Source organism: Capra hircus, chromosome 3 (genome assembly GCF_001704415.2).
Source record: "Capra hircus breed San Clemente chromosome 3, ASM170441v1, whole genome shotgun sequence".
NCBI classification, from domain to species: domain Eukaryota; kingdom Metazoa; phylum Chordata; class Mammalia; order Artiodactyla; family Bovidae; genus Capra; species Capra hircus.
In genome coordinates, this window is record NC_030810.1 from 86,827,295 (window position 1) to 86,839,816 (window position 12,522).

A 12,522-nucleotide genomic window follows, 5' to 3' on the forward strand; every position below is an offset into this window, starting at 1 on the left:
ACTGTCTCAGCAATGTGACAGACATGGAGCTGTCTGTCAGAACATCTCTAGAGCTGCACCTAGGTACCCTCTCTGCTGTGTGCGGATCTGGATTTTGATTCAAAAGTGAGGCCATAAGCTACTTGATTAATTTATGTTGTACCTTTATTTTTAGGCACATGATGAGGGAAGGGTCCTCCACAGTCCCTGAAAGGAGCACAGAGAGACCACATTTCCTTTCTCTGCCTCCTCACCTCTTTATCGCACCGATGGTCTGTTCTGGAAGACCGCAGCTATCATGGGTTATATTAACAAATCATGGGGGAGCGTTAGGATTGCCTGAGGCTCTCATCTTCCTGTAACATGGGCGGATTTAATGTTATGATTCAGGCTTGTTTCCCAAGGGCACTGGAAACTAACCCCCAGTTAGCTGAAGTGTCCCTGGGGTCGGGAACCAGGCCAGGCCAACCTCGGTGGCCTTTGATCTCTAGGGGCCCAGAGATTGGCTTCCACAGGAATCTGCTGAGAGAGAGACAAGAGTAGACCCTGCTCTGCCAGCTGGGAGCTGAGTCAGGGGATGTGCTGGGGGCGGGGCCGAGAAGAGGGGCCCCTGCTTTCGGCCCGTTTTCTCCCAGATTCAGAAGACCAGTTTCAAGCCCAACTGCACTGGAGCTTCTGCACTCTGAGCGTCATAACCTGCACCATGCCCATGATTCTGGGTTACTGGGACATCCGCGGGGTGAGCGGGGGTCCCCCAGGGCGGGGAAGGTGGAGGCGGGTGGGGAAATGCTGCGCCCCCCTGGGAAAATGCTGCAAAGCTGAGGCCGGTTCAAACCAGAAACTTGCACAGGACTTGCTGCTGCGGAGCCCCTGTCCCCTCAGCCCGATCATCTTCTCTGGGTGTTGGCATGTGTGTGTGTGGCGTGGGTGGGCTGGTGCAGGTGACGGTGCTGAGGGAGTGGGAGGTGTGGAAGTGACCTGGAAGAGTGAGAGTTTTGCAGTCAAGACTGACGTCTGCCCTCTGTCCCACCATCTCTGGCAGCTGGCCCATGCCATCCGCCTTCTCCTGGAGTACACAGACACAAACTATGAGGAGAGACAGTACTCGATGGGAGATGGTAAAGAAACCCTTTTTCTGTTGTAACTTCTGCTCAACTCATGCTGATTTGTTGCCAAGCAACCCATGTTCTGGCCTTGTTGCTGCCATCCCTTAAACTCCACCAGCTGGAAAAGGACCTGCCCCCTGTCAAACCCTTTGGGGGTGCAGCTGTCCTCCAAAGCAGGCCATGAGAGCCCCTGTGGCAGCCTTGGGCTCCATTTAGTGCTTGCATTAGCTCTCTGTAAGCCTCAACTCAGGGAGGTTCCAAATCCTTCTACGTGTGCTTTCCCCCAAAGCTCCATGTGAGATTAGAATGCACTTCAGAATCCGTATCCACCAGTTCAGGGGGTCTTGCCTCTGACTCCTTGGTAGGTCCCCCGGGAAGGAGGGTTGGATCTGTGGGAGATTGTTTCAGTGCATCTTCTTTTTCTCAGCTCCTGACTATGACAGAAGCCAGTGGCTGAATGAAAAATTCAAGCTGGGCCTGGAATTCCCCAATGTAGGTGCAGGGGTTGGGGTGCTGGGAGGGGGAGTGGACAGTGTCTCCATCCATCACCTTTCCTGCCTTAGAGGTTTCAGGAACAGGTACCTTCTGCTCTTGTCTCTCAGCGTCCTGGTTCTGTTTTCTGCCTTTCCATGATGCTCTGTGTCCCAGCTCATCCCTCCATTTTGCAGCATATTATTTAGTGCCCACCATAGTGTTTAGGCTCTGTGAGTGCCAGGTTTTATCCCTTGGTCAATGGAAGGGGTACAGGGGAGTCTGGTGGTGCAAATAACCAGACTCTGTTATTCTTCCAGCTGCCCTACTTAATCGATGGGACTCACAAGCTCACCCAGAGCAACGCCATCCTTCGGTACATTGCTCGCAAGCACAACATGTGTGAGTGGGTCTGGGGTTGGGGGCAGGGGTGCAGGTCGTCATGCCTGGGCTGGGCTGGAGGAGATACTGAGGTTGAGTCTCTGTTTTGTGGCCACAGGTGGGGAGACAGAGGAGGAGATGATTCGAGTGGACATTTTGGAGAACCAGGTTATGGATGTCCGCTTGGCCATGGTCAGGATCTGCTACAGCCCTGACTTTGTGAGTCCTTTCACTTGCGGGGACAGCATGTGAGATGCTTGTCACAATCTCATCGACTGGTCTTTTAGATTTTTCCTTCCTTAGAGCTACTTATCCACCAAGACATTTTCTTGGAAACTCTGATTCAGTTCCCACCAATCTTAAGAGTCCAGCTTCTCCTGGATGGAAATTCACTTCCTAGACAGGATATTTTCCTCCTTACCCCAATACCTCCTCTCCGCATCTAAGGCCGAAACACGTGTCCAGTGGGCAGCTCAGGCTTAGAATTTATTCCCCTCCCTCCTTCCTTTCAGCTTCTAGTTCTCTCCAACTGTCCAGAAACTGCCCAGGTGTCCACACCATTCTAGTCTCCTACACTGGAACATAGGACTTCTTCCCTGGTCATTTTAGTGTTGATCAGCCTGAGGTCTGAGGCCCAAGCTCCACCAGGTCTCACAGGACTGCTGGTCTGACCCAGCGCAAGTGTCTGGAGCTGAGTGGTGACAGGTCCAGGAACAGTGTGTTTTGCCCTTTGCCTTCCCATTGCTTCTCACAGATGGGAGATGGTTCCCATAGGAGTCTAGTGAACACAGGTGGGTTGAATAGCCTCTGGGCCCTGACTCATGTACAGTCAAGGGACATGAGTGCTCCTCTGACAGCTGGGATCAGACACAGCCCTGGGAGGACTGCTCTCTGCCGGGGCGGGGAGGGGGGAGGTCTGTGTGTGAGGGTGGTGACAGCTGTTTTGTGTCTCAGGAGAAACTGAAGCCTGGTTTCTTGAAGGAGATCCCTGAAAAGATCAAGCTGTTCTCAGAGTTTCTGGGGAAGAGGCCTTGGTTTGCAGGGGACAAGGTAAGTTGGCCGGCTGTGGGGGCGGGAGAGCTGTCATTTTTCCCTGGTTCAGAGTTCGGTGCGCATTCATGCTTTGTCTTCCTGCAGCTCACCTATGTGGATTTCCTGGTTTACGACGTCCTTGACATGCACCGCATATTTGAGCCCAAGTGTCTGGACGCGTTCCCAAACCTGAGAGACTTCATTTCTCGTTTTGAGGTGATTCCCTTGAACCCCTTGTATTTACATCTTTCTTCTCTTTCTTATTTTCCCTGATTTCGTAGTTGGAACTACAGTGAAGAATAGCATTTATGGAGAATCTTGTTTACCAGAATCTCTTCTCAGTTACTGATGTGTATTGTGTCACATTTAATCTTTATAACATTCCTACATGTGGAAGAATTATCCTCTCCATTTTACAGATAAGGTATTAAGCTGAAAGGATAAGTAATTTCTGAAGGTCACACAACCAGTCCAGGCTGTGCTGGGATCCCAGTCAGACCGTCTGGCTTCTACGGGCAGCAGTCGGTGCCTCTCCGTTTCCTGTGCTGAAATGAAAAGCTCAGGTCCTTTTATTGTCTGGGTTCACAGCTCTGGAAAATGTGTAGGAAGCAGAATATTCAGGAGATGGTATGCAGCTGGCATTAGTAGAATGGGACACAGTAGGATTGATATCAAGTACTGAAAACAGAGACGATATATTCTCCTGATCTCCAAAGGGCTCTGCAGCAATTGAGCCTCCACCTGTTGTTCTGAGATTGTCAGATCTGTAGTTGGTGCTGGGATTTGGGTACATACAGAGGAGTCCTGTGCAAGGATTTCATCTTGACACCTCTTATGGTGGGCAGTTCCTTTACTCCTCATCTCCAGTCCCTTTTTCCTTCCTGTTATCCCAGTTTCCATCCCAGAGATGCAGTAATACATCACTTTAAGTCACATTCACTGATCTGATCCTCTCCCCTGTAGGAGACACTGTGTCAGGCACAAGTGGGATACAGAAGTCATGCAGCCCTGGTGCCCAGCCTCTTGGGCTCAGTGCAGCTGGGGAACTATAGGAACCCTGAGCAGTGTGGTGTGGGTGGAGCCACCTTGGTTCCGGAGGAGCACAGCCTGACCTCACCTCCCAGCTCATCATTCACCCAACTGGAGAGCAGCAGGGTCTGCTTTGTGACAGATATGGGAATTTGGAGCTCTCGTCCAATAGGTTTTTGGGCCTACAATCAGTTTTGTATTCCTCCTTCCCATACTGAAATTTGCTTTCTCTGCTAGTTCTCATCAGCTCTGGTTTTGGTCCAAGGCTTGTTGCCTTGAGAATTTTGCAAGAGCTGGGGTGACTGTCCAGCAGGGAGGATGGGGACAGATGTGGCCTGCAGTGTGGCCTGTTGGGCCCTGGGCTGTCGGGCACAGGCAGCCCTGGATCTTGGAGTCCTGGGCACTCTTGGGCACTGTCTGTCTTGCCAGAGTGGTGCACAGGTACACCTGAGTGTCTCACTGTCTGGTTGGCTGTCGCAGGACTGAGGATGATGTAGGCTGAGGCCAAGTGAGAGTGGACTCAGGTCCCATGCCAGGCAGTTGGTCTGTGTCTTTTAAGTGGAAGAATTAGAGTCTGGTCTGAGCCAGTCTTGCTGCTCCACACCCTCCTATCAGGTTTCATCCATGTTTTGCTGAGTAATTGGGTGAAATGTGATCTCTTCTTTATGTTGCCTGGCCGCTTTCTGAGCCCTTTAGTTTTGCTAGGCGTTCATCCCTCTGTGGGCAAACCCTGTGAAGTAGGAGCCTTTTGTGAGGCAGAGATTATTTTTTGCTTGATGAGAGGAACAAATACTCCTATGATGAGATGTCAGTGGAGAAACATTTGACACCACTTAATTTTATTTGGAGACCTTCAATTTTGTTTGGAACCCAGGAGAGAGCTTCTCATAGAGCTCTGAAGATGTAGGGTAGGAGACAGTAGGTCTATGAATTTTTGGCTGGGATATACATATAGTCAAGCATGCATCTTGGTAAAAGATTAATGCTAATTATTGAAAAACAAACATCTCAAGTTAATGATCTCAGTGCTTTTCTCTGTGTAGGAAGATGGGTAAATCTGGAGTCACGAAAATTCTCTTTTTGAGATGCATCCTAACTCTCTGGGGGCCCCATGTCTGAAACACAGCATGTTTCATCCTGGTTTTCTTCATCCTGAAATCTCCTCAGGGTGGACTGTCTGTGGTTGATGCGGTAGATTGAAGCTTACGCCTTTCTGTAACGAGTTAGGGGGGACTGTCTTCAGGCTTTTGCTGGTCATGGAAGCGATGTAAGATTTGCACTCGTTCTTTTATTTTGATAATTTTTAAAAGTTGTTTATGTAGTTTTGGCTGGGCTGGGTCTGCGTTGCTGGGCCTGGGCTTTCTCTAGTTGCAGGGAGCTTGGTCTACTTTCTGGCTGCGGTGCTCTGGCTTCTAACGCAGTGGCCTTTCTTGTTGCAGAGCCGTGGACTCTCGGCACTTGAGGTTCAGAGCTGTCGCTCTCAGGTTCTGGAGCACAGGCTCAGTTGCCCCGGGGCATGTGAAATCTTCCCAGACCAGGGATTGTACCCATGTCCCCTGTTTTGGCAGGCAGATTCTCAACCACTGGGCCGCCAGGGAAGTCCTTCATTCTTGACAAATCCTTTAAAAGGCTGTAAATTAGATTTTGGGTGAAGTTAAGTTAATCAGGCTTAGTCTCAGGTCATTTGTGCTATATTTACATATCTGACATGAAGAGATTTTTTAATATAGTATTTTTTTGGCTACATTGGGTGTTGGTTGTGTCATGTGGGATCTTCCGTTGTGGCATCAGGCTTCTTCTGCTTGTGGTGCGTGGGCTCTGGAGCACATGGGCTCAGTAGTTGTGGTGTGCGGGCTTAGTTGCCCCAGGACATATGGGATGTTAGTTCCTTGACCAGGGATTGAACTGCCTTCACTGCACTGGAAGGCAGATTCCTAAGAACAGGACCGCCAGGAAAGTCCCCTGATACGTGGAGATTTGCAAGACAGACACAGTTGCTTTCAATTCCCTGAAGAACTGGGCTGCTACCTAAATGATATCAAAAGATGGATTTGACCAACTACATTTTTTTTAAATTTTGCTTTCTTATATGAGTAGGTAAATTTCCAACTAAATTGGAAATCAAAAGATTTCTATATTCTAGAATTTTAGGGATCAGTGTATCATGTCTTCAAATGTTTGCAGAAGGCCCTCTTTCTGAGTGCACAAGTCAAACTGAGTCCTGTTTACCCTAGGTCAAAAACAAAAGCAACCAACCAAACAAAACTCCCAAACCAAACTCCAGTATTGCTTTTATTAAGTACCAGGGACCAGCCTCAGTTGGATCCAGGGTATCGGAAGCATGGACGGCAAGGCAAGAGAGATATATAGATATAGAGATAGATAAGGAAAGAATTTGCAGTTAAGAGAATAGAGGAGAGAAAAGAGGCTGATATTCCTTGGTGTATGCAGAAAGCCAATAAAGCCTCAGACAAGAGACTTGCTCTGTTCACATAGGCGGCCGGCGAACTCTCGAATAGCGGAAGGTGCCCCACCTTGGGCACCTTCTCCAATGGGTCTTAGAAGCCCAGGCAGGAAAATGAACTCAAAGCCCCTGCAATCCAGGGAATTAGCCTGAAAAAGAGAGAAAGAGAGAAAGAAAGTACGACATGGGGAGGCCAAGCTTGTGTAAGACCCATAACTTTATTTTCAAAAGGAGCTTTTATACCCTAAGTTTTACATAATGGAAGATGCAGAGTCATGCAGAGGCAGCAGTCCTGACCCTTATTGATACCAGGCTTTCTTTCTGCATACCTTTTTGTATACAAAAGGTCTCAGGTGATTTACATTATCTTCTGGCCAGGAGGCCTGTTAATATTTTATGGCTTTTTTTCTTGATAAATGTTAATCAACCAAAAACCTCATTTTCCCTTAAAGTGTTTTTTCTTTATTCTGCATCACCCTCAAAGTACTAAATAAAGTTACATTCCTAAAGAACGAAGGTGCAGTGGGTTACCACGAAGAAAGTACTTAACTTACAGATCTAATGTAACTCACAGATCTAATGTTGCTAATGCCAGGGCTACTACCTGTTTTTTCTATATACCAACTATATCAACAAATAAAAGATATGAAAACTTGGCAGCAAGTATTGGCTCAGCAATGAAACTGTTAACCAGTTTTATTCTAATGATTTTTAACTTCTTGAAAGGCCCTACATTCCTAGAGTGTTTTAAGCTTCCTGTGCCTCTTGCAGTTGGGAGGCTGTAAACAATCACATGCGTAGTTGTAAAAGTCTGGATAAACTTGTCAGGCAGGCTAGAAAGCCATCAGAGGGGTTTTTGGATTGAAACACTCTTATATGCCCAGGAGACTTATTAACCAAAGCTCTAAGTTGATTTTCTCAGAGAAAGGTGGTCGGGGATAGCCCCCTGTTAATGTCAGAGGAGTTGGTGAAAGTCATAAAGTAGTAAGACAGACAGACTCTGGTTTTTGGGGTAGATGCCCAAGCAGTTCCAGGGGATCCCTCGAGTCCTGATCAGCCTTGCCCGTCAGGTCTCTCCACATAACCTTGTCATGGGTGGGATCTCCCGTGCTGGCTCCCGGCAATTAGGCCCTGAATCTTAGATTGCAACTTTAACCTTATGGTGTGTGGGCTCAGGTAAGCCTGTTGGTTTCCTCTGTTATCTTTAATTAACATTGCCTGAGAGGCAGATGATATGCCCTGTCTTAGGCCAGGCAGGGGCGCATTCCCCAGTGAGACATGGTTGTATATCCCCACAGTATAATCAGGTGAAAGAGATATAACCATCTTACATAAAGCCTGTTCAAATAAACCACTTTTGGGCGTGTTACTGAGTCCACGTTTAGTCTGCTTGCTGCACAGCGGGCCAATTGCTGAGAGATGATGTGCAGACTGAGAAGCTGGCAGACTAATGTCTCAAAATAACCGTCTTATCAGGGTCTGATGCCAGGCTCTTTTATAGAGCAGAGAAGGGGGAGGTGAGGAAGTAAAGTAAAAAGGTCATTAATCTTGCAAACTTCTCCTGGAATTGCCAGCCTCGGGGGCGGGGGGGATATGTTAATTTTTTCCTTCCTGTAGCCATCCACTTGTGGACAGGGTCCTGAACAAGGGCACTCTGGCTTAACATTCAGGCAAAGGGGCAGGGCTCCCCAAGGCAGGCCGTTATGTATGGAGGGTATCCTCGTAGTGAACAAAAGCAATGGGAAGCAAGGTTTAAAGTAAAAGAAACAGATCAGGCCTTCTCTGTGGGTAGAGTGGATAAGAATCTGCCTGCCAATGCAGGGGACATGGGTTCAGTCCTTGTTCTGGGAAGATTCCACATGATGCAGAGCAACTAAGCCTGCACCACAACTCATGCGCCTGGCTCTCAGGCCTGAGAGCCGCAGCTACTAGTCTATGTGCTGCAGCTGCCTCCTGAAGCCCTGCACCTAGAGTCTGTGCACCAACACAGGGGGAGCTACGGCAGTGAGAAGCCTGTGCGTCATAATGAAGAGCAGCCCTCACTGGCTGCAACTAGAGAAAGCCCAGCTCATAGTGAAGACCCAGTGCAGCCAAAGGAAAAAAGATACAAATCTTAAAAAAAAAGAGAAACATTCAACATGGAGGCAGATTTTGTTCTTCCCCTTAACAAATAAACTTTCATCTCAATTCTATCAACTATCAATATTTTACCTTTAACCATAGCCCTTGTAAGGATGCTGTTAACAAGTCTTGGTCTATAAGGAGTCCCAGAAACCTTCCTTTGTATTCCCTGGCCATTTTACCCAGTTCTGTCCCCAGTGAGGGGTTGAGCCAAGGGACCCAGGCTTTTTTTGTCAGTCTTTATTGGATTGTTTGGCATATTGCCCTGAGCAATTGCTGGTGAATTTTTCTACTTTCTTGCCTTTAAATTTTTCCTACACTGTGGTAAATAGAGTGGATTTGTTTGGGTCTCTTTAACGTTTACGGGGACTGATAAGGGGTCTTTTTGGCTCGTCCAAAACATCTTTTTTGGTAGTGCTGTATGAAAATCTTTAATTTCATGCCATCAAAGTCTGTTTCATTTATCATACCTCTTAATAGGCACCTAAATATTTTCACCCTATTGGGACCAGTCCCTTTAAAATTTCTAGTTTGTAGGAAGAACTCACTTGACTTTCCCCTCAGCTTTTAACTATTCTCTTGTTAATTAACCTAATTAACTTTAGTTATTCTTTTGTTTTTATTAGCATCTGTAAGATCCATTGAGGGGAAGCTGAGACCATAAATAAAACTCTAGGAACAATGTTTGTTGGTTGTTTGATTGGTTTGAAACTAAGGAAGTTCTTAAGGTTAGCAACCATTATATATCTGTGTATCCACCCTTTAGTTTGATTTTTCCATAGGGACCAGCTAAACAACTGTTTTCAATGAGAGATCTGTAAAAATTTACCAATTTAGCAGGTTTCCCAGTTTAAAGGATCCATTGTTAGAATTCTTAGTCATGATTCAAACCAATAAGAGGCAAGAGGAATCCCCACAAGAGAGTGCGAAGGATGCAGCCTTCTCAGGAGCCAGGAAGCTTACTCACAAATATCGTCTAAGAGAGTAAAGGCCTTTGTTGTACAGGGAGACCCAAGGAGCGTTGAAACAACAAAGACCCTTTATGAACTGGGCCCCCTAATGACACATTTACCTAATGCTAGTGTAGCTGGACAAAAAGACTCTTGGAATCACAGTCTATGCAACTTGCTGCAAACCACACACCATATGTGTACCTTCACGATTAGAGAGACTAAGCTTTCAAAGTGCACTGGAAGATGCCTAAGAAGATGAGGTAGAACTTTTATGTCTCAAGGCTACAGGGAGATGATGCAAGTTCTTCCTAGAAGGACTTTTGTTTCCTTAAGGTCAGCATTTGAAAACAAAGCTTTTTTTGGCCAAAGTAATCACAATTTTACCAGGCCTTCTAAATGATTCAGTACTTTTGATCTTAAAACCCATTCCTCTAGCTGTGTACAAATAAAAAACCCTAATTTTGAGTGTCAAAGAACCCCTTTTGACCATTTTTAGGATGAGATCTCCTTGGGATAGTTTCCCCAATTAAGTAAGTATCTGCGAGTATAAACTCCATATGTAATGTCCCTGAACCTGCCTGTAATGGCAGTCTTAGGTTGGCAATCTGTCACCCCTCTTTGTTTTGTTTATAAAGCTTTGTTTCCCATTTCACAGTATGTTTGTCAGGATAAATTTCTTTGGATAAGTGTGTGTGGTGGGCCGTTTGGCTATTTGTGAGCTTAACTCTCCTCGTTGTCACCCTGTAGTCATTTCAGGTCTTTGATATGTCTCAGACAGTCTGAAAACATTGTGGGCATTGGGAACATAGGTTGGCCAAACCTTTTGTGTGTGTCCCTGGATGAGCAAGTTTCTTTAGAAAGTGGGAATCCCTATGGGATTGCTGTGTGGAATGAGGACTTGCCTCCACCACTCCTGCAAGTTTCTCAATAGCCTGAAAAAGCCTTGCTTGGCCAGGAGGAGCCCTGTCCCTTATCTATGGAGCTAAGAGATCTCGTGTGGTATCTACACTATATTGCAGCCAACTCTGGTAAATTAGTCAGTCCAAGGAAGGACACCAACCAGTCCCTGACCTCTGCACCCAACCTGAACCTGCCCAGTGTCTCAGCTGGGTACTTTCTCAGTATCTCTAAAATGAGATGACAGGAAGCTTTTTCATGTACCAGTAAAGAAAACTCAGGATTGTCAACCAAGATGGTAAATGGGAGATCATGAGAGATTCACCTAAATTCATATGACCATGTACAGAGGTGGACCGGCACAATGGGCCTTACAGGTGCCAAGGCTCCAGCTCCTTGTAAGGTTCCAATCCCAGTAAGAAGTCTCATTTGAACTCCTTTGTGGTCACTATAACTGTCCACTGGAAACAAAGCCCAATGTAAGAGCAGTGAGTTTCCCTTTTAATTGGAGACCTGTATGCTAGGAGACACCCTCTCAGATATCTCAGATCTCTGGGAAACTGCGTTCAGGTGGTGGAGGAGGAGGTCTGGAAAATTGGAGTAATCAATTATACATCTTGGTAAAGAGTACTGCAAATCACCAAAAGCTAGGGATCGCAAGTTACTGATTTTAGTGCTTTACTCTGCATGGAAAACTATACAGACCTAGGTTGATTATAGAGTGCTTCTTTAGATGCATCTTAACTGTCTAAGGACTGTGTATCCAAACCAGAGAATGTTTCATCTGTTGTTTTCCCATCCTGACTTCCCCTACGGGCACACTGTTGGTGGGCAACTGCCAGGACTGGTCACTTAACTGTTTGTATAAGTGGATGATGAGTGAGTCTCCTTGTTTTCTTTCCAGCTATGAGGAAGTGGGTGCAGCAGAGAGACCTCAGAATTGAGAGGGAGAGCAAGCAGGCTGCATTCTAGCCATATTACTTCTGTGCAGTGTGAGCATGAGGGAGGTGCTTATCTTCTGTGTGCCTCAGTTTCCCATCTGATAAATGGTCTCAGTAGAACCCATCTTGCAGGGGAGTCATTTAGGAATTCTGAACCTATGTCATCATCTCCAGCAACAAGCACTGGGTGGAGTCTCCAGATGTCCTGTTTTATCAAGATATCACTTGAATTACAGATACTTGGCAGAGCTAACGTTCCAGAGCTGGGGACACCAGGAGCATGGTACTTTGTCCCAATATTTGACTCCACGTGGAAGGGCTATATCTAGGTTGCAAACTTAGGGAGACCTGCATGTACCATAGTGGGGCAGTAAACCTGAAGCCTGACCTTTTTCCCACCCTCAGGGCCTGAAGAAGATCTCTGCCTACATGAAGTCCAGCCACTTCCTCCCAGGCCCTCTGTTCCTGAAGCTTGCCGTGTGGGGCAACAAGTAGTGCCCGCAACCAGGAGATGGGTGTGAGGAGCCAGTGCCTTGGAGACCAGGTGTACCTTCCCTCCCGCAGAACCATCTGTCTTTTTCTTTCTCCTTCTGTTCACTCTAAATGGTTCCTTAACCCCCTTATCTCCCTCCCATCCCCCCTTTCCATCCATCCTTTAATTCAGTTTCCCACTTTTTTTTTCATTTTTTTTTGTTTTTAGCAAAGGTCCTTCCCCACCCCACATTATCCCTCCTGCACTAAAGCCATGTAGACTAACCTTCCCTTCCGTGGTTGCTTCTGCATTGAGGAGCCCAGTCAGGTCCCTAGCCCATGGAGCTGTGTTCTGAGCTCCCAGCATTGCCCTGAAGACCAGCACTGGCCTGGTGTGAAGTCCGTGCTTCCCAGTGTGGTTCCTGCCTAGCCTGTCTGATCCCCAGTAAAGGCTTATCACACCTGCTGTGTCCTGTCTTATTCCCTCCTGAGTTCCTGGAGTCACGACCAGTTATGTTGGGTGTGTGGTGGTGTCCATTTTCCCTTCTGTTGTGCTCTGCAGGGCTGCATGGATGGGTGTGCGTGTGCGTGTGTGCGCATGGATGGGTGTGCGTGTGTGTGCGTGTGTGCGTGTGTGTGCGTGTGTGCGTGTGTGCGTGTGTGTGTGTGTGTGTGTG

The 12,522-nt window shown here is 47.1% G+C and overlaps 2 protein-coding genes across 2 annotated transcripts in view; both read left to right on the top strand.

Moving 5' to 3' along the window:
* Nucleotides 1-12,311, top strand: part of LOC102185621 (glutathione S-transferase Mu 1) — a 68,957-nt gene extending 56,646 nt beyond the window's left edge. The window contains exon 9 of the mRNA XM_018045877.1: nucleotides 12,075-12,311. The gene's annotated coding sequence lies outside the window, so the exon portion shown is untranslated. The remainder of the gene's footprint in view (nucleotides 1-12,074) is intronic.
* Nucleotides 402-12,311, top strand: LOC102189813 (glutathione S-transferase Mu 1). Its single transcript, XM_018045875.1, has 9 exons — nucleotides 402-718; nucleotides 1,022-1,097; nucleotides 1,513-1,577; nucleotides 1,877-1,958; nucleotides 2,056-2,156; nucleotides 2,892-2,987; nucleotides 3,075-3,185; nucleotides 11,780-11,891; nucleotides 12,075-12,311. Exons 1-8 carry the CDS (start codon nucleotides 557-559, stop codon nucleotides 11,867-11,869), a joined length of 783 nt encoding a protein of 260 aa, XP_017901364.1. The 5' UTR covers nucleotides 402-556; the 3' UTR covers nucleotides 11,870-11,891; nucleotides 12,075-12,311.

Bases quoted from the DNA above. Each gene is read 5' to 3' on its own strand.
- LOC102189813 (XM_018045875.1), top strand. From the start codon at position 557: ATGTGCTGGGGGCGGGGCCGAGAAGAGGGGCCCCTGCTTTCGGCCCGT. The intron at 1,578-1,876 runs GTAGGTGCAGGG...TTATTCTTCCAG, and splicing joins TGGGCCTGGAATTCCCCAAT to CTGCCCTACTTAATCGATGG. The intron at 1,959-2,055 runs GTGAGTGGGTCT...TTGTGGCCACAG, and splicing joins TGCTCGCAAGCACAACATGT to GTGGGGAGACAGAGGAGGAG.